This window comes from Eleutherodactylus coqui, chromosome 7 (assembly GCF_035609145.1).
Source record: "Eleutherodactylus coqui strain aEleCoq1 chromosome 7, aEleCoq1.hap1, whole genome shotgun sequence".
NCBI lineage: Eukaryota > Metazoa > Chordata > Amphibia > Anura > Eleutherodactylidae > Eleutherodactylus > Eleutherodactylus coqui.
In genome coordinates, this window is record NC_089843.1 from 128,296,258 (window position 1) to 128,317,644 (window position 21,387).

The following is a 21,387-nucleotide window of genomic DNA, read 5'->3' on the forward strand; positions in this document are numbered from 1 at the left end:
ATGGTCAAATGTGTCAGTAAAGTATGAGCTCCAACTTCTCAAATTTTTTCTTTGGCCAGTAATATGTCTTTAGATAATGTTATTTCTCTGTACTGCTAAAACATTTTTGGTTTATTTCATGAAGGAAAGCTAAATATTTAATCAAATAGCAATAGCAGACCAAAGGCTTTCTAAAATGAAATGGCTTTGAACTAGAGAAGATGAGCATTATCAGTAGAATTTGTCTTTAAGAAGGTTGAAAATGGAACCAACTAAATTTTGTATCACAACATATCTCAGGGATCAGTAAATGAACTGCATATACGGAATGTACATTATGGCTATTAAGCCTGTTTAAGAACTAAAATGCCCATAAACATTACACAAAAGGTGATGAAAATGGACTATTTCATCCAAAAACATTGTCAAGTGAAATAGCACAATGGGGGAAATGTACTAAATCTGGAATTCCCTGCGCCGGGCTTAGTATAATTTCCCCGGGGGCACAGTGTGCTGAATACATAAAGAAGCGCACACCTCTTCATGTATAGAGCATGACCAGCAGCTCTCGGCACTTAGACAGAAACGTATGTCTGGTCAAAGCTGGCGTACATTTTTTGTATAATTCACGCCAGTTTGTGGTGTAAATTATACATAAATGTGTCGGTCCTGGGTGGCCACGTCCCCTCCCAACAAGCCATGCCCATTTTTTAATCAATGATTGATCATTGCAGCTGATTGATCACAGACCGCCATTATCTGGAAAGAAGTTTTTCTGTATTTGAAATTATTGTTTTTTCTTTGTCATGAAGGATTCTCAGTCCACAAAAGATCCTTCTGTGCAAGAACGTTACCGGAAAGATCATTCATCCGTCTTCCAGTGTCATTAACGTGTACGGCCAGTTTGAACAACTCTAATGGACAATAATGATGAAAATGTGTATAGCTGCATCTGTGAAACAATTGTTCCCTAGGGGGCTGTTAACAACATAGTTGTGCTACCATCAACCTACTTCTCTTTAATGGGTGTAGCCACCTTTACTAGACTTGGCTTTGGAGCAATCACTATGTGCCGCTCTAGTTTACAGGATAAAGACCAACATTTTTTGATGAAAGAATATTGAGTAAGGAGATAAAAAGAAAAGTAAACTATGCTCAGACCGTGACATATTTAATTGAATTGTATATCTATTGTCTATAGAACTATGTGCTCTTGCACAGGAAGTTACTTTGAAAGATTGCCCATTGATGACAGATGGTTGTTGGCCAGCGTACAGTAGTTAAACCAATGTGATTTTAAAGAGAACATAAAGTCTTCATATTTATGTCATGCTTTGATTGGAAGAAACCTAAAGGCACTATTGCAGCAGACCATTAGAGATTACTACAGATTTTCCAAGTGGAGTACATTATCACCTTCTTGTCTGCTTGTCTAACCATAACTGAATTAGTGCAATGAACTGGTATTATCATAGGTCAATTATCAAATTAAAGTGTGATAAAGGTCAATTCACTCATTGACAGAAGAAATAATGCACCAAGAAGGATGATGTTGGAATCAAATTATAACTTTATATGTGTCCATTACTACAATACCAAATTTATATCATTTTTTTTTGCTGTACTACTTTTATTTTTTTTTCAAAGATATTTAATTTTTAAAAATACGTTTCTGTCATCTTCTGACCGCAATTTTATTTTGGCATCGACATAGTTGTGCGAGGGCTCGTTTTGTGTGGGAGGTCCTGTAGTTTCTGTTGGTATCATTTTTTAATACATACAACTAGAGATGAGCGAACGTACTCGGTAAGGGCGATTTCACAATCGAGCACGGCGATTTTCGAGTACTTCACTACTCGGGTGAAAAGTACTTGGGTGCGCTGTGGGGCGGGGGGTTGCAGAGAGGAGTGGGGGGTAGCATAGGGGAACAGGGGGGAGCCCTCTCTCTCTTCCCCTCCACCCCACTCCCCGCTGCAACCCCCCGCTCACCCACAGCGCCTCCGAGTACTTTTCACCCGAGTAGTGAAGTACTCGAAAATCGCGGTGCTCGATTGCGAAAATCGCCCTTACCGAGTACGTTCGCTCATCTCTACATACAACGTTTTGATAGCTTTTTTATTACATTTACAATAATTAGTAAATCTTTTTTAAACTTATTTGTACTTTTTTTTAGTCCCCAGAGGGGACAAGAACATGTGATTCTTTGATCGCTCCTGCAGTATGATGTAATGCCATAGCATTGCGTTAGACTGCGGTCTGACAGGCGTGGCTTGATAGGCATTCTGCTATGACAGCCCTGAGGCCTTTCAGAAGGCACCCGGCTGTCATGACACCCGTAAAGTAACCCACGACCTTATTGTGGAGGGGCCATATGGGACCCATGAACATCGGTCGGGGCATTTAAATGGCGCTGTCAGAATTGACGGCATCATCTAAAGGGTTAACAGCTCCGATGAGCAGCGCAGTCTATCGGAGCTGTTGAGGGCAGATGTTGGCTTTAAGAGACAGTCGGCAGCCGTAATGCATGGAGCGAGATTGCCCTGCACTAGAGGGCAATCGACTGTTGCATGCGATAACTTTTTGGTTAATCACACTATCAGTTGGGTGCAGTGTGTCACTCCACAGACAAAACAGGACTGAAGTGCTCAACATGAAGCCTCCATACTCGAACACAACAGTCAAAAATAGAACCTGGATTCATCATAGCAGTCCACGTTTCTCGTTCATGACACCACTGCAAATAAAGGCGACTGTGTTAATGGCAGGATATTTAATGGGTGCCATGATACCAAATTTCCTTCTGCTTAGCGTCTGTAAATGGTCGAGGCAGAGACAGGATTTTGTAATGAAGGGCTAACCTGTGTCTGGATGGTGGACAATGAAATTGTTGGACCTGTTTTTGGCAGATAATACGATGCTCTCTACTGGTGGTCTGTCTAGGCCATCTAGAACCTGTTTGCATGCCCTCATGGGCTCCCAACAGCTTAGTCAGAACGGCCTAGATGGTGGGCAATTCGTCAAAAGGATCATCCTGATCATGATTATATCTCATTCCAATGATGAGCCCCTTCTCAAAGTCTGTTAACTGGGGAAAATGTCTTTGAATGTGTCGTAGAGGCATATCTAACAGCCAACAATCCCTCAACAAGAGGTACACAACACAAAAGTAGCCTCTGAGAGCCAATTTGTAGGACAACAGGGAAAGCACTTTTACGGCCTGTGCTGGGAAGAGCCAGTGTCTAATAAGACAACAACTCTAATCATTTACAGATCTTCCTGAAACATAACTGCATGCCACATTTGCAGAAATCTGACATTTTTATCTGGGTGCATTTTTATTTTTGTCAATGGGTTTAAGTAGCTCATTCTCATCATCCTGGTGTAAATATCCAGTGATATTTAGTATCACTAAAAGCAATAAAAGCTTTCTCAGATCAAACATGAGAACACATACTGGTGGGTCATGAGCAGAAACTGTAGCAGAACAGTTTAACTACGTAATGGATACTTATAAAACCTGAGTTCAGAAGTAAAGTCATTTTATCTTTGTGCAATGTGAATTATGCCCACTCACTTTCATAACATCAAAGAGTTCTTTCATATTGCAAGACAATTTTTATCATTCAATTAAGTCCAGATTAAAGGGATTCTGTCAGCTCGAACATGCTGTCCAAACTGCAGACACATATTACACAGTAGGAGGAGCTGAGCAGATTGATATATAGTTTTATGGGGAAAGATTCAGTATAACTTGTATTTTATTCATTTATATCTCTGCACATTCTGAGCTGAGTGGTCCAGTGGGTGGAGCCATCAGTGATTGACAGCTATTTGTGTATGACTGTTAATACAGGGAAGGCTGCCTATGACTGATAGCTCCGCCCACTGGACTATTCAGCTCAGAATGAGCATAGATATAAATGGATATAATACAAGTTATACTGAATCTTTCCCCATAAAACTATATATCAGTCTACTCCACTCCTCCTGCTCTATAACATAATGCCTGCAGTTTAAACAGCATGTTTGAGCTGACAGATTCTCTTTAAGCCCCAAATAAGAAAGGCAAAAAAAACAATGGTGATTGTTCAATCTCAGATTTGCATCATATTTCTAAAATTTGCAAAACTGGAATTTTTTTGTTTCCTTATATTCATTTAATGTTTTTTCAAAAATGTTAACCTTGATCACTGAAGGTTATACGTGTAAGGTTACATTGCGGTCTAGATTCATTTTTACATCTACAGCCACCCCGCTGTGAGCCAGCAATACTAGCTCCCATGCGGGTGCACGGGAGCTAGTATGTGCGGGGACAAGTGTCAGGCATCGTTTGTCTGACATTCGTCCCATCTAATAGGTCCTTAAAGGGGTTGTCCCGCGCCGAAACGGGTTTTTTTTTTTCAACCCCCCCCCCCCCCGTTCGGCGCGAGACAACCCCGATGCAGGGACTGAAAAAAAGAACAGCACAGCGCTTACCTGAATCCCCGCGCTCCGGTGACTTCTATACTTACCGGTTGAAGATGGCCGCCGGGATCTTCTTCCTCCGTGGACCGCAGCTCTTCTGTGCGGTCCATTGCCGATTCCAGCCTCCTGATTGGCTGGAATCGGCACGTGATGGGGCGGAGCTACACGGAGCCCCATTGAGAAGATAAGAAGACCCGGACTGCGCAAGCGCGTCTAATTTGGCCATTCGACCATTTTAGACGGCGAAAATTAGACGGCAACCATGGAGACGAGGACGCCAGCAGTGGAGCAGGTAAGTGAAAAACTTTTTATAACTTCTGTATGGCTCATAATTAATGCACAATGTACATTACAAAGTACATTATTATGGCCATACAGAAGTGTATAGACCCACTTGCTGCCGCGGGACAACCCCTTTAACTCTCGTGTCACCCCTATTTGTTCATAGTCTGTAAGCTCTTGTAAACAGAGCCCTCACTCCTATTGTTCAAACTGTCTATTGGTTTATTATTGTGTTATGTCTAATTTTGTCTGTGTTTCCTCTAAACTTGTAAAGTGCTGCAAAATATCTTGGCGCTATATAAATATTGTTATTATGCCACTGCTTAGACAAACATTGCCCATAGGCCCAAAAGGTTGAAAAAAAAACTGGTGGCCTTTGGTATAGTACTTGCCATACATTTTAAAAAGAAAAGTTAGATAGCACATTCTTTTGGTCTCCACTGGGTGAATAGTAGCCTATGGATATATTGGACACTGAACATAAAGGAAAAAAACTATGTGAACATATCCAAAAAAACACACTTCCCTCTACCCAGAGGCGCTGAATGCAAGCTTACCTTGTATGAACTTGGTACAGGATGCATAAACTTTTTAAACCACTCTCAATGTCAGTTATGAGACTTAAGTGAACTGTGTGGTCATCATGATCCACGCACAGCGATTTCTTGATTTCAATAATCAAGAAAACATACCCATTTTTTTTTTTTTTTAACAAAATAACACTAATATTTTACTCTATGGAAAAAATGTCAGTGGTCAATGAGTCATCATGGGAACATGTGGACTAAGGGTTGAAAGACTGTAATGCTGGTCGGTAGAAATGGAAGCTGACAAGTACTCTTATCACTCTTGCCTTAAACTGCTCATGCATGGAACAATTTAGTAAACTATTTGTAAAAACACTTTGTATCATTTTAACTATGCAATTATTGTACATATACATTAAATCTTTTTTCTAATTGAGCAAAAACAGGTCTTCCATGTTTGGTGAGCTTCTGTTGTCTTCACTTTTAATTCCTAGAAATAGAGTGTAAATCAGATCACTTGCAGTCTGCAGACTAGATGCGACTGGGCTTGTTGAAAATGAAACAGGTCCTGCATTGTATTCGACGTGCCCTAATAGAATGTGATCTTCAAGCTTGCTAGTAATAATATCTGACCTACTACTTGTAAAAAGTTCAAGAGAACTTCCTCAATCAAATGGTCCCTCTGTCAATGACTAAAGCTCGAAACTAATGAAAACAATTGCTGCAGTTAGAAAGTAACAATGTCAGGCTATGTGAAGTTCTCATTGTATCTCTGAGATCTTCCTAGGGATTCTCAGTCATGGCAAATGGCCCACCTGTTCGATTCAAGATTACTCTTCCTTATGAAAAAGACTGAATTCAGGTTTTAAAATTTCAACTATTTTTCAAGAAGCATTTGTGCCAAACAAATTAAATTCACATTGGCTCCATTATGCAGCATGATTGTGTGGGTGCACTAATAAATGCAAGCAGATGCGTAACTTGAAGATTCGGGGGAACCAATGCAAAACCTGTAACAGGGTCCCCAACTATAATGCTTTATTCATACTACTAGGCTCCCTATATGGAGAAAAGAGGCCTTATGGGCCGCCTAAGGGTTCTGGGCCCGGGTGCAACTGCATCCCCTATAGTTACGCCACTGTAAATGCAAGTTTGATGTATGTAAATGCAATGCATTATGAAAGCTATCATGGAGTTACAGCATGGTTTAGTTGATGCATTGACTTGGAAACTAAAAAGTAATAAATGCAGTTATAGAAGTAGAGTAAAATGAATGGCTGCTTATTTTCAGGTAAGACTACTACAAATAAGACATATGGAGAGGATCACCCTGTAAAATCAATCATTTCTGTTTTCCTCTTCTAAAAAATATACTTTATTGATAACTATTAAAATCTCTGACACATAGAATGAACAAACAACTAAATACTTCCATATAACCTCAGAATAAATGCTTAGGGAGGGGAGGGGGTGAGAGTAGGAGCAATTGATCTTTTATATGGTCCTATAATATATAGTCTTAGTCTTGCATTATAGGATTATTGTGGTGTAGAACCCTGCTTAAAGATCAATTCCCTCTACTCTCCCACCCACTAAGCATCTATTCTAGGGTTATACAGAAGTATTTTGTTATTTGTTTATTTTATCTGTCAGAGATTTTAATATTTACCAATAGAGTATATTTTGTAGAAGCGGTGAAAATAAATTATTTTTAGCCAACTTTGGTCAACTGCCTTGCAATACCTTCCTGCAACTATAATGCTTTACCATTCAAATATGCTAAAGGACTAATAAAGTAAGTTCCTTGAATTATTCTTGCCTTTGATTGTGATAAACATACGCTCTTTGTGATCACAGGATTGTAACAGAATATCTGGATGATATAAACGCAAATTGTTTAGTAAACAAAGCTTTCCTTTCAATAACTTTTTGTAAACAAATGGACCTATGAAGTCACCCGGGTAAGCAAAGAATTTCATACTGGCAACAACATAACAAATGATCCTAAATATTATGTATGTGCTGCTAAATAACAAGAAAAAAAGGAAAACATTGCTGAAGATGAGGGGTTGTAATAAATCTGGAACTGACATTTCAGCTGATGCCCTGTGAAAATGATCTCCATATGTTAGGTGAATGTTAACCCAATGCAGATGTGACCCCCAGGACCTCTTATACTGACATGATGTTTTGCCATAGACTCAGATGTGAACTTATATTGCTATAGCCAAAATCATGATTACTATAAACATACTGATTGTACTCTTACAGAATAAGAGTTTGGACCTTGCAAAGAAAATTGATGACGTATTTCAACTGTTTTGTTGCTTCTATTTAGTTCAATTCAAGACTGTTAATATATGTTCTCACCACTTTTAGACCATCATTCTTATTACCGTTTATATAGTGCTGAGCTGTCCCAAAAGAATTTACTTATAGTTCAAACTAATTAAAACTGAAAGGTATATACATTGATTTATACATAACACCCCCCTCCACTGGCGTAACTATAGGGGATGCAGGGGATGCTGTTGCACCTGGGCCCAGGAGCCTTAGGGGGCCCACAAGGCCTCTCTTCTCCATATAGGGAGCCCAGTACGAAGAATAAAAGTATTATAGTTGGGGGCCCTGTTACAGGTTTTGCATTGGGGCCCAGAAGCTTCAAGTTACGCCTCTGCCCCCTCCTAAAAATGTATCAGCAGCACATGAGAAGGTTGTTGATATCTTGGGAGGCAATAGCTTAATGTATGACCTATTAAGGATTTCCTTTGATAAGACTATTCCACTATATAAGTTAAAACCTACTTTCGGCACAGTCACTGTTCCAGAGTAATATCAGTTCTCATAGGACTTTATGGAAGCCTCTATTATTCTGTAATTTGTTTTTGTGGTTACTATTTTTTCAGTAAAAATTTAGGCTTCCAATTTCTCCATTCGCGTGTTGGTTTTTACTTCAACAGATGGCTGACCCCTCAACTTTAGACAATGCTAAAGGGCCACCCTGGTGATTTATTTTAAATTCATTAATGTAGCTATCTCCCCAGCATATATAAGCAATATAGTATTACCTAGGTTAGTCATTTCTCTGTATCTATAACTGTCACACAGTTATAATGGAGGAGATCACCGCTCATCCTCCTGGCTGTATGCTCTGTAGCTCATTTAGGTGAATATAGAAGGTAATGATAGTTAAGCTACCGCTCTGTAAGAAGAAATTGTATCGCGACTGGTATAGCTGTGCTGATACATTGTGGGAAAAATGTGAAAGTGAAAATAAAAAATCTGACTCTTTTCAGAATCCTGTGCATGCTCTCTCCCATAAAGTTGTATAGGAGAGCACACACTCGGGACTATGAAATGCGTCACATATTTGTGCCGACTTCACCGAGCGATAGCACCGGATTGCGAGAGCGGCTGATTAGAAAAAAATGCATCACCCAGCTCCCTCTCATGTCCCCACAGCATTATAACTTAGTTTATGGTGCTGTGGGGATGTGATAGGTTTCCTTTAATCTTATATGTTTAAATGTAAGCTCGCATTGTGGAGTTAAATGTAAGCTTGCATTGTCGAGTTCTATACATATGGTAGAACATTTTTCATCTACTTTGCTGTACTTTTTTGTACTGTCTTGTAAATTTTGAACGAACTGATCTTGTCTTTGATGAGGGCAAAAAGAGGAGCAGATGCAAACTATTTTGGCTGCTAAAAGCAAGCTAAAACTGTGGATCTCATAGAAATAGTGCTTTATTTGTTTTGACTCACAAAGTGGAGATCTTAAAGAGCCACTTTGACAAAAAGCATTTCTTTTTATCTCTGTAGCTGATTGCCTGTCACACTCTGGAAGTCTCCTTGGTGTATTCCCACCACTTCCCTGCAGTGTAGCCCCTTGTCTGATGCTTATCAGGCACCATCTTAAAAGTGAGACTTTCGTGCCTTACCGACATCACCGGGTGACAGTGTTGAATCACAGGAGTGGGTGAGTATAAAAAAATGCATCATCCGGCTCAATTATTTTATAGTGCTGTGGGGATGTGACCAGTTCCCTTTAAGTTGGAAATCTACAGTGCTGGCCAATGTAAGCATTTCCTTTCTACTGCACTGTGCGTTTGAGAAGGTTATTGGGGAGACCTCTGTGGGTGTTGCAGGAAGAGGTGCAGGCACGTGGTCACAGTGAGACAGAAGCTCCCTTGCTCTCCTGGATGTACAGGATCTGCTGGTCTGATGAACTTTGAAAACAAGTTGGTTGAAGATTTGAGTTTTGAAAGAGAAACTATATTAAAAAGCCAAGTTATATATTATTATTATGGCTACTTTTCTGCAGAGGGGTCCTAAAGCCCATCCAAGAATTCATCCAGTTTTACCTTTATTCAAACTGGTTGGTGAAAGTAGATTCATTAGAATTTAGCTCTAGTATATAATGGAGAAATTTATTAAGCCTGGCATTTCCAACGTCGATCTTAGTATAATTTTCCGTGGCACATCATGTGCCTAATATAATATATGAAGAGGCACCTTCATACAGACGTGTCTGTCAAGTCCAAGCTGTTGTGCATTTCTGGCATAATGTATGCCCGTTTCTGGTGTAAATTATACATAGACCTCTCGGTCTGTAGTAGCCATGCCCCTCCAAAAATCCCCACCCACTTTTTTTTTTAAAAAACAAAGGCCAATGTCAAATGTAAGAAAGGTTTATGCAAATCCCCAATTGCGCAAAATTGTGACTGGTTTATATCAGAAACTGACATACAATTCCCCTGTGTGCTTGGTTACAGTTGAGACAATGTGATTGTAAGCTCAGCGTGGCACTTATGCCGTGAAAAAAAAAGCCACGATTTTTACATCACTCATGTATATGACTCCATTCCGAAGAATGGGGTTCACATTTGTGCCAGTTTTGTGCAACACACAAAACTCGCGCAAGATTTTCAGCCATGTTAAACTGGCCTAAATGTGTATTTTGATGTGGAATTGCCGGCAGAATTAGGCCATTTTCAATTCTGCATCAAAATCCGCATGTCAAACATGCATATTTTGGTGCAGAAATTCTGTCCTGCGGAAAAATTTTGCCTGGGAGTAATGGTCCCTAGAAGTAGCCCCTGCTCTGCAGTACATGGATAGCCATTTATGGCTGCAGTGGGATGCTACTCTGATGTCTGGCCAGATGCAGCTTCCCAAGTGATAACAGCTGATCACGTGAGGTTGGAGGGTTTGGACCTGCAGTGATCAGTTGATGAAATCCAGTTAAGAAGATTCTGACTTCATGGTAACAAGACAGAGACATACAAACAATGAGAATAGTTGATGTGTGTGACATCACCAGAGGACATTTCAGAGGGAATCTCAGGGTCTGCTTACTTAGGAAAATTCCCAAATCTATCTGTCCCCCTCTAGAAGCAACAAGGAGGCTCCCACTTCAAACTGTGTCTGATAGAAGATCACAAACGTTGTACGGATTCTCTTACCTTAAACACAACTATAGGAATGTCAATCACAATGTAGATAAGGTCTCCAAGTGCCAAGCTGGCTATCAGAGCATTTGGTCCGTTCCGCATGCACTTGTTCTGGTAGATTATTCTGAGAAGAGTTGCATTCCCAACCATCCCGATGATGAAAATAGCACAAGATAATGCAGTATTTATGTACTTGAAGACATGGTTGATTTTAGTCCTCTCAGGGCACCAGACAGTATTGTTTGGTCTCATTTGTCGCGGAGGAAAGGTCCTGTTCATAGAGAAGTCAGCATAGGTGTCAGTCCGATTATGGAAGTTATCTCCAGCATTTTTACTGATAGCAAGTCCGGTGAATGTCAGCAGCACAATAACTCTCAGGATAACAGAGCCCATGTCTATATAGAGTCCACAGTGCCACAGAAAGTGACTTGCAGGGAACTTCTTACTGCTTACCTGGAACAGAAAACACAGTATTGTTATAGACATGGTTATAGGCCGAAGTACATTCCAAAATAATTTGCAATCAGTTCTAGGAATCAGTACTTTGAATAAATTAAGTACAGTAATTCCTCAAGTTACAATGGCCTCAAAATACAGTAATTTCAACATACAATGGTTTTTCCCTGGGCATTGTCACATAAAAAAAATAGACTCAACATACATTACTAACAGCCTGGATTTGCAGCACATGCACATTGATGCAAAATCCAGCCAATCAGCATGGTGCATTTCACTGGTAAAACCCCTGTATTATTGAAGTGCATGCATTGATTGGCTGTCTAGTAGCGCCTCTCTATAGTATAATGTGGTACTCCTTGTACTGTACTGCTCTTTACCTGTGCCAGGGAGATCTGCTCCTTTGGGCACCAGGTGAGAGCAGATCAATATTATTTAACTGATACACTGGGCATTCTGTACTGGACCCTGAAGGCCCTTGTCCTCACATGCTTTTAACAGCTTCTAGCTGGTTTTTCTGACTTTAAGGCCTCCTTCACACGGGTAACACAGCATCGCTGGTCCATGCGATATTGCTGTGTCTTCTCGTGGCAATACCGCGACTTTGTAGCATCACATGCAAGGATTTTCGGGGGGAGGGCGTGAAATATAAGCCTACCCTGAATATAAGCTGTAGCAGAAGAAAGGAAAACAAAAAAGTATACATCCCCTCTCCCGCACTGTCCGGGGCACCGCCTCACCTTCTCCCCAGGTGCCGGCACTGTTTCTTCTCTTCATCTTCTGGCCGGGGATTGAAAAGTCCCCACCTCCTGAAAGCGCTGACTGTGATTTTCTGACACTTAGCCAATCACAGCCAGTGCTCGATTTCCTGAGATAATTTAATTAGATGCACTAAGAATAAAAGAAAGTTCATCTGAGACTTTTGAAAACTTCCACCAGTGCCAGCAAAGGTAGGCCAGTGGGGCAACATGCAAAAGGACCGCCACGTTGGTTTGCCTCGAGTATGTTGTATTTTTGAAGGAGCTAACACCTTTGCATTATAACCATTATTCCTAATTCCACTGAGTCATTTTTCTGAGCATGGAGATATATATATATTTATTGCAGCCACTGTCTTGGGATGGGCTTTCTACTAGCATGGCACATGAAAAGAAGTTGATGTGATGATGATACATACGCTTTATGCAGTAATAGTGAGAACATAAGAGATATAGCATAATATTCCTGCACTTGCCCTGCTCTACCCTAATTCTTTTCCAAAGCACTTTACAGGATTAACCCCAATCACATATCATTTCTTTAACATCTGTTTACAGTTTATTGCTGTGATAGCTTCTCTGTGCTCATTATCTAGATAGTGTACTAGTTTTTCTAATAGGCAATGACTTAAAGAAACATCGACCTAACATTTTATTTGAATGTTCCAAACATTTAAATGCATTTCAGTTTCCCATTGACAATGACAAGTGTTCAGTAGAAGCTTTTACGGAAGAAATAGTGGCAACGTATAAGTCATATTGATTGATTATTGCTGGTAGCATAGAAGCCTTCAGCTCCATTATCCCTGCCTTATGTCAGACATTTGTGTCCATAAAGAGCTCTGAAATGCAATTTCACTATCTCAAACTGTAGAGAGAATAAACAATAACCCAAGTATATTATCTCCATCTGCTTTCAGGAAAATATGATGGTTTTATATAATAAATACCAATATAAAGCATTTTAGATTAGCATTAAGTATATCCAGACTGAGAGCACTTTTAAGATATCCTTAATGGTGGGGCATGTAAGGTACTTCAATAGGACATTGAACTCTAAGTACGGTTCAATGTTGTAGGGCCAAGGACCGAACTGGAGAACATTTAGTATAAGCAGCTCTACAGGGAGATAGAGATAATGAAATCAATGCAGCCGGATATTAGGAGCATTACACAAAGTGATGGGGGATCAGCTCTTGGGCAATGTCAACACAGTTGTAGAGTTCTCCTTATTTTGACTATAAACCTTTTTCCTTGCGAAAGGTACTTTGGTATTGTCGTTGGCTCTTACCTTACTGCTTCTGAAACTTTATAACCATGGGGAAAGGAAATGTATTGGACGCAGTACATAAAACAAGACATTTAAAAGGATTAGCCAGCACTCCAAAATTGCTGCAAGTGGTGTCCGTTCAGAAAGTTGTATAATATTAAACCCCATGACACAAATCTCGATATAATGAATATACGGTCCAGCTATTAACGTAACAATTCATAGGGTAGCCTGATATTAAAAGCTAGTCTTTATAATATCCATATTTATGCTTTTTTAAATTTTAGTACTTTTCTAGACACAATGTTACCTATTTAAAGACCCATGGACACCAGAATTGTGGCATCCAAAAGTTGCAGTTTGGTACACATGCAACAAATTCAACTTTTGGGGCTTAAATGCCACGCCCTGGCACTTTTTTGAAAAAGTGGGTGGAGCCCAACTTTAGGAGGCATGGTAGTGCATGGCCTGTCTCTTTTACTATAATATATAGTAGGAATTGTTACAGAGTATACCAAAACCTATTCTAGCTCCTAGCTGATATAGATTTTTCATCTGGTTCACGGAGGTGCTGCTAGATGAAACAAATGCATTAAGAAGCTTGCGCCTCTTACTACATGTGTCACTAGTTGCACAATTTACTTACATCAGCATGTAAAACACCAGTAAACATGCCCTAATAATTATTCCTTTGAACTCCTGATGAGCTCAGATTAATGTATTACAAAGTCAACAACACATATACTCCAATTGCTTAAGCAATTTTCAGAGAACAATGGCATATATCATCATCACTTGTAGAGTAGGTGATACAACTTTTAACTGTTTCATTTCCTAAAGAATTTACTGATTATATATATATATATATATATATATATATATATATAATGTATCACTGCTGTACTAATCCCACTACAGCAAAGAGCAAGGGGTAGAGTGATGTGGTATCCACAATCCCACAAGAAACACGGTAGGGCTATTTTATTGCTCCCCTTTGCCCTCTCCTGAAGACTGCATTGTAAAGTACAAACTAAATATTTGGATTGTGACTCTGGGAAACACGTTCATTTCAGGCTAAACCGTATTCGCATGGCTATTTATATGCAGCACTCCAGAGCAAAGTTGTATGAGAAAGCGGCTCCCCATGGGATGAGTATGTCTGGAACACAAATGGAATGTGGTACAATCAGGTACTTTCTCTTCTTTCTTCTCTCTCACATACAATGTACTACTATGAAATGTATTATTCACCCAAACCAGTATTAATAAAGCTCCTAATGTGTTATGTGCTACTATTATTATAGCTGCATCTGAATGTTACTCGTGTATCACTTCTGCTATACTATGCAGTTCACAACTCACTATAGGATAAACTATATATATGCCATGGACTATACTAGACGTTGATTAAGCAATGGGTTATTCCAAAACAAGACACCATTGATTATAAATATTAAAACTTAGGCCTTCAAAGCCCACAGTATGTAGAGTATACAAAACACACAATATGGCACAGAATATATGTAATTTTATACAAATTAGTCAATTCACTACTTAAAGCTACTTTGTAGGTGCACAGTGATTAGGTAGTGTAGTAGGTTCGCCAACAGTCTTATGTAAAAGTACAGATCAATAGTTATGGCAGATGATTCATTCAGCATTGCTGCGCATGACAATCTTAGCTCTGCTACATCTGCTTCTCACATGGATAGACAACTCAGGTGGTTACATCACAAACACAAAATGTGAGGTCATAGAATCTTACAATCCTGAAGAACAAGGCAAAATGTACACTATTGTAAAAAGTGGGCTGCCAGTGTCCAATCCCTTTGGGACCTTTCACACGGTCACAAAGGGACCCAGCACAGATGTGGATTTTGTCAATTCCTGCAGATTTTGTTGCATTTCAAATGCAGAATTCGTTCTGAGGAACGTCTTGCGGAATCTCTTGCATTTTTTTGCGCAGACTTTAATTGCGGAATTCCATCTCCTGTATGTTAGAAATCCGCAAGAACAATTCCACAAGACGTCCCTAATTCCGCGGCAGAAAGCTGTTCCGCTGCAGAATGTTATCTTACGGTTTTGAAGTAGGGATGCTCGGATTTTAACAGGTGCGGAATTCAAGCCCCATAGGGATAACAATGTCACGCAGAAATGTCCGTGCGGACTAATTCTGTCCCATGGGAAAGGTCCCTTAAACAGCAATTACACTGGGGTTTAAAACATGAGGCTTAATCAACTGCAATCATGATGCCTTTGAACCCCAACAAGTTAGCTACAGACAATGCAACATACCACTTTTACAAATTAGTATCTTTTAAATGTAGAAGAGCGAAGAAACAAGCAGAGAATAGGATGACACATAAATGCAAATTGCACAAAGCTAGCCCCAAGATAAGTAGTGTTTACAGACAGTTGTTGGGCGCTTTTGGGGCTTATTTTAAAATCGCTTTGATGTTGCAATGATGGTCAAATGTTTGCTATGACGGAATAAAAACATGAAATATGCTGATTTTCGTTATTGATTCCAATGGGAAAATGCATGTTAACTATTTTGCATGTATTTAGTAGGCAGGCTCTTTGCAATAGAACATTTCAAGGAACTGTTTCTTTAAATACTAAATGTCCCCATCAGCACAATAAAACATGTATGACTCTGCCTATTCTTGTGTGTTAGTTGTGCTATCACACAGATTTCACTATGTATCAACACGGACTTTGAGCGATGATAACTCCAGGTTCATTCATAAGAATTCTTTTACAAAACTTGCAAAAGAGCCAGAAACTTGTGTGTAATAGTTCACAGTTGGGGCTTAATGAACGTATATTTTTTTGCCTCCCATTCTTATTATCTGCACACACCTCAGAACAAACAGATTCCAAAACCACATCTACGTTCAGTGATGACTCAGTTATAACAATTATGAGATTAGGTTGTTTTTTACTAAACTAAAAATTAAAAGATAGATCATCTGATAATAATGACTTCCTCAGATTAAACCCCAGACAAAATGAGCAAAGTAGGCGAGACTGTGCTATTGCTCAACATTAACCTCCTCAACACTGAATGGAGGGGTTGGAAAGAGGATACAAAATGCATGTATCCAGTTAGATAAGAAACATAATACATCTTCATTACCAGGTATAGCAGCTGATGGAGGTCTAAGATGTTCCGTGTGAGCGCAGAGATCCCAGATCATGAGGAGGTGAATCCTTGAGAACTGCAGCAGCCAAACTTCTCCACAGCACCTCTAAGCAGTGAACTTTCAGTCTGAGATCACAATTTCATCTGTGCTATCCTGTCACAGACCTTGGCTGGGTGGGATGGATAATCTCCACCTCCTGCTGAAGACAAAAGAGGCAGAACACAGAAACATAAAACACAGAGCAAGCTGATGCACTGCCAACCCCAAGCACATACATCAAAAAGACTCTGCCTTGGGGGCAAAGGAAGGACTCGGCTTCTTAACTATTTCCTCTCTAGCTATCTTTCTCCTCCACTTTGTTCGTTCTCCCAAGACATGACAGCCTCTTCTTTCTCCCATGTGAAGAACAGAATTAGTTCTGGAGAACTGATGGCCAGAAGAGTAGGATAAGAGACAGAACTCAGGCTGAAACAAATGTTTGATCAAAAGTTTCATAGTTTACTGTTATACAGTTAGAGAAACTTTAACAGTTATATAACAAGGAGAACCAAAAAGTTTGGGGCTGTGTGAGCCAGTTGAGAAAGTAAATAATATTCTTGCAGAAATGACACCTTTTAATGACTAATACCAATAAAAGAAATGATCTTAAACACCTTGCTTCGATCTTAGTAGGTACTAAATATGACTTGTTCAACATTCAGCTAGAGGGGGGAAAGGGGTGCCAATTTATTTTGCAGTGCCTCTAGGCAATTTATTATAACCCAGCAAGCTGGGTGCTTATTTTAGGATGGAAGGCTGGGTCAACCTTGAGCCAGCTACCTTAATCATGGGGGGATTGAACTCGCAACCTTCAGGTTGTGAGTGGGAGCTTAGGACTGCATGCTGCTGCCTCAACACACTGCACCACATGAGGCCCTTCTGTGATGCAAGTAGGCATTAAATAGTAGCATATCTGGAAGAAAATTATTTTATTTCTCTTACGGAGAGCAATAACATTTTTTTAAAGAAAACCATGTGCTCCGTGAACAACTGTTGAAGGCAACTTCCGTGAAAAATGTTCATCTCCTAACATAAAAGAAGCAGAATAGATTGTAAAGTGAAGACATCTATGAATACCACAATCACTGTGAGCGTGACTGAACGGAACAGGTTTACTGACTGTTGAAATCTGACGTGTGGTTTGTAGAAAACGGACTGCTGATAATATGGGAAATGTTTTGTACTTAGAGTAAAAAGGCTATATAAAAAGTAAAGCTTCATAACCAGAAATATTACTGTTGTTGACTTGGATATATTTTTGGGCTCTGATCCAAGGAAAGGATTGGACTCATGCCATTCACCCACAACAGGACCTCATATGGTGGTAAATGGATGTGTTATAGATGGTGAAATGCCATGACTGAATAAAGCTAACTTTAACTTAGATGCTTAAGGAAAACCATCTTGTACTTTTCCCCAAATAGTCTATAGACAAAGCAATTTGAAGGAACTAAGGGTATTGTAACACTTTATGGCGTCTTCATTATTGTACTCCGAGCAGGGTCGGAGCTTGGAAAACATAGAAACTAGGACTATAGAACTATGCAGGGACTGATGTGCTCAGTGGACATTCGTCTGTGTAACAGATGCAAAAATATGTCTGTAATATATTCATGTGGAACATGCCTAAAGTGTATGTGTGTACAGGCATGCCTTTCTGTATATGTAAAAGTGTGTCTTTGTGCATGTAAAAGTTATTACCATGTTTTCATGTACACAGCACATGATGTGGGTGCAACTGCAACCATTTCATTCACTCAGTCTTGCGATGACTCTCTATTGAGGTTGCACATTTAACATAGATCTATTTAAAACATAGATAACACCCCAACACAGCCCATACACCCCCAGATAATCCCTGCCACCACTTCTGGTAAGGCCAGAAGACCTGAGCATACACAGACACACACAGAAGCACACAGGGGCTTCATGTATCAATCAAAATATATAAACATATAGGCATGGCGAAGTCATATTATGTATGCCCATAGATGACATCCAACCAGGGTAAAACCAATATAGTGTTAGCAGTGATATAACAAATGATATATATAATAGTCAATTTAATTGTAAATAAAGACAACCGCAACAAGGGAAACTCTGTCCCCAAAGAACTTACCCAGAGAAGGGCCCTTCCCTGAGAAGGGGGAAGCTGACCATGTACCTAGGCCACTAGCTGACCCTACGTGGGATAGGAGAATAACACAGCAAACAAGATGTAACAGATAATAACTGCTATACTTAGTGTTAGGGAAATTCAACGGTTTCCTTCATATGCTATCGAGCTCTAGATTAAAGAGGTAGTTAGACTGGCCACAGGGAGGATGCAGTGACACAGAGACCAAGCACTATTCTATATCAAGTCTGCGCGGACGTCGCTTCTCTTCACAGGTGCATACTTTTAACAGATAGGGTGTTTCTCTAACACAGACGTACGCATGTTGGAATGTAAATGTGCGTACACTGAACGAGTATACGCGTAGTGACGTTGAACAAGGATGCTATGTAGTGATGAGCGAGCATACTCGCTAAGGGCAATTGCTCGAGCGAGCATTGCCCTTAGCGAGTACCTGCCCGCTCGAGAGAAAAGGTTCGGGCGCCGGCGGCAGGCAGGGAGCTGCGGGGGAGAGCGGGGAGAAACGGAGGGGAGATCTCTCTCTCCCTCTCTCCCCCCCACTCCCCCTGCTGACTGCCACAACTCACCGCTCCCCCGCGCCGGCACCCGAACCTTTTCTCTTGAGCGGGCAGCTACTCGCTAAGGGCAATGCTCGCTCAAGCAATTGCCCTTAGCGAGTATGCTCGCTCATGTCTAATGCTATGCATTGTAGATCAATCTGTGCAGAGGTGGATATTTCTTTATACATACGCATGCTTATTAAGGAAAGTATTTCTTTAACATAAAGTAAATGTGCGTACGCTTTGCGATTACACACACGTAATGACATCATTAAAACATGATCAAAGTTGGTTGGAATGTGTTCTACAGGCATGCTCAGGCGTGTGTGTTGAATAACCATGCACTAGGTATCTGGCATTCATGATTGGCTTATTGGGGAGGTGGGTGGAGTTTTTTTCCATATAATCTCTGATAGTTTTATTGACAGGTTAGCATCCAATATCATGATGTTCACATCCTGCTGTACTTCCTTTTTATGAATATCACCCTGTTGACCTCTTCAACTACCTATATGGGACATATGTGATTGCATTGAATGTAGTGTTGGTCTTGTAGGGTTACAACCAGGATAGCTTCCATGAGTGGGGGCGCACTTGTCAGGGTGATCTTCCCCACAGTTAGGCAGGGTGAGCATAGGTACTGTATAGAGCATTAAGAAATTTCAGCATACACTCTTTGTAAAAAAAAAAATCAAGCACCTAAAGAGTTGTCATTTTCTTTCAAAACTTAGTATGCAGATATGCAAATGATTAGAGTTGCGAGGTGATTAGATGAATGGTCTTGTCACATGAGGCCCTAAAAGTGGTTCCACCCTTGACCTATAAAAGGCTTTCAGATGCTACTTGTGTGTAGTGACCTCTTTTTCTGCTTGTGGGGAGCTTGTTGACCACTAGACGCCTCTACAACACAATGGAAAAGATTTTGTCCAGTTAACAGAGTTTGAGAGCGGCGCATTATTGGAATGTGAGAAGCAGGATGGTTGTATCGGTAAATTGCCCGCCACCTGGGTCGTTCTGGCCAGACTGTAAGGATGTCTTAGGACCAGTGGATGCATGAGGGTACGCACACAAGACAGCCGGGCTCAGGACACACTAGACAGACCACCAGTAGAGAGTATGATCTGCTCGTCTGACAAGTATGAGTAGATCCAAGAGTTTTATTGTACAGAGACAGGTGGCACCATCACTACAAGCCCCTGTGACTATTGGAACCATTTCCAGGTGCTTGGCTGAAAGACATTTGGTCTCACACGCCCATTATGTGTACTGCCTTTGACACCCACTGTTGCCTCTGTTTGCAGTGGTGTCAGGTTGTCTTCAGCAACAAATCCAGGTTTAGTTTGGGCACGGGCAACAGCCATGTTAATTTCTGGAGACATAGGGGTGAATGTTTGAATCCTGTCTTTTCTTTGGAGCAGCACACTGCCTCCACTGCTGGTGTGATGGTCTGGGGAGCCATTGCCTAGGACAGTTGGTCACTCCTACAAGTGGTACAAGGGACAATGACAGCTCAGTGATATGACAAGGCTTCCAAGAGGCATTTTCCAGCAGTATAATGTTCGGCCGCACACAGCAAGGGTGTCACAGGAATGCCTCCAAAATATTGTCACACTTCCATGGCCTGCCTGGTCACTAGATTTATTGTCAACGAAACCTGTATGGGACCATCTGGGATACAAACTTCAACAGCCTATGAGTTTGCATGATCTAAAGGCTCAGTTACTGCAAATGTAGACCAATATGCTGCAGGATACCATATGGAACCTGAATGCCTCCATGCCCGCCTGCACCACATCCTGCATAAAAGCTAGAGGCAGCTAACAGGGTAGTAGAGTCTCCCTTCAAAGGTTCAGTTTTCCGCAATAAATTATCCTTTTGCTCTGATATTCTAATCACTTACTTATATCAATGTTACAATCACACAGAGAAAGTTTCATTTGATTCCGAAAACTCCTTCTAGGTGCTTGATTTTTTTTGACAATGAGTGTATTTTGTTCACCTCTCTGCATTGTTCCAGAGAGACCAAAGTGTGAAAATACATGCTGGCCCAGGAATGTTGCCTGGCCTCTTGGAACAGCTCGACCTTTCCAGCAAGATGTACAAAGTAGTAGATGTCATAAAAAATCCTATCATCCTCTATTTGATTTGCTAGATAACTGTAGATAAATAAAAATGTGATAAGTTGTTAAGTACAGGCAGCCTGAAGATCACGTTTCTACAAGAAGTTCTTGCAACTTGACATTGATGGAAATCTTTCCTTTTCCAAATGACATTTTATATTCCTCTGAGACATATTTATTTCTCCTCCACTGTAACATAAGTAAAAATACTTACAGTGC

General features: G+C 40.4%; 1 protein-coding gene across 1 annotated transcript in view; it reads right to left on the minus strand.

Moving 5' to 3' along the window:
* The window catches only part of EDNRA (endothelin receptor type A), a 59,439-nt gene extending 42,947 nt beyond the window's left edge, over positions 1 to 16,492 (minus strand). Inside the window, exons 1-2 of the mRNA XM_066573667.1 lie at positions 16,327 to 16,492; positions 10,716 to 11,156 (exon numbers count right to left, since the gene is read on the minus strand). Of these exons, the coding sequence (XP_066429764.1) occupies positions 10,716 to 11,096 (381 nt within the window). The 5' untranslated portion in view covers positions 11,097 to 11,156; positions 16,327 to 16,492. The remainder of the gene's footprint in view (positions 1 to 10,715; positions 11,157 to 16,326) is intronic.
* Positions 16,493 to 21,387: the final 4,895 nt, after the last annotated feature.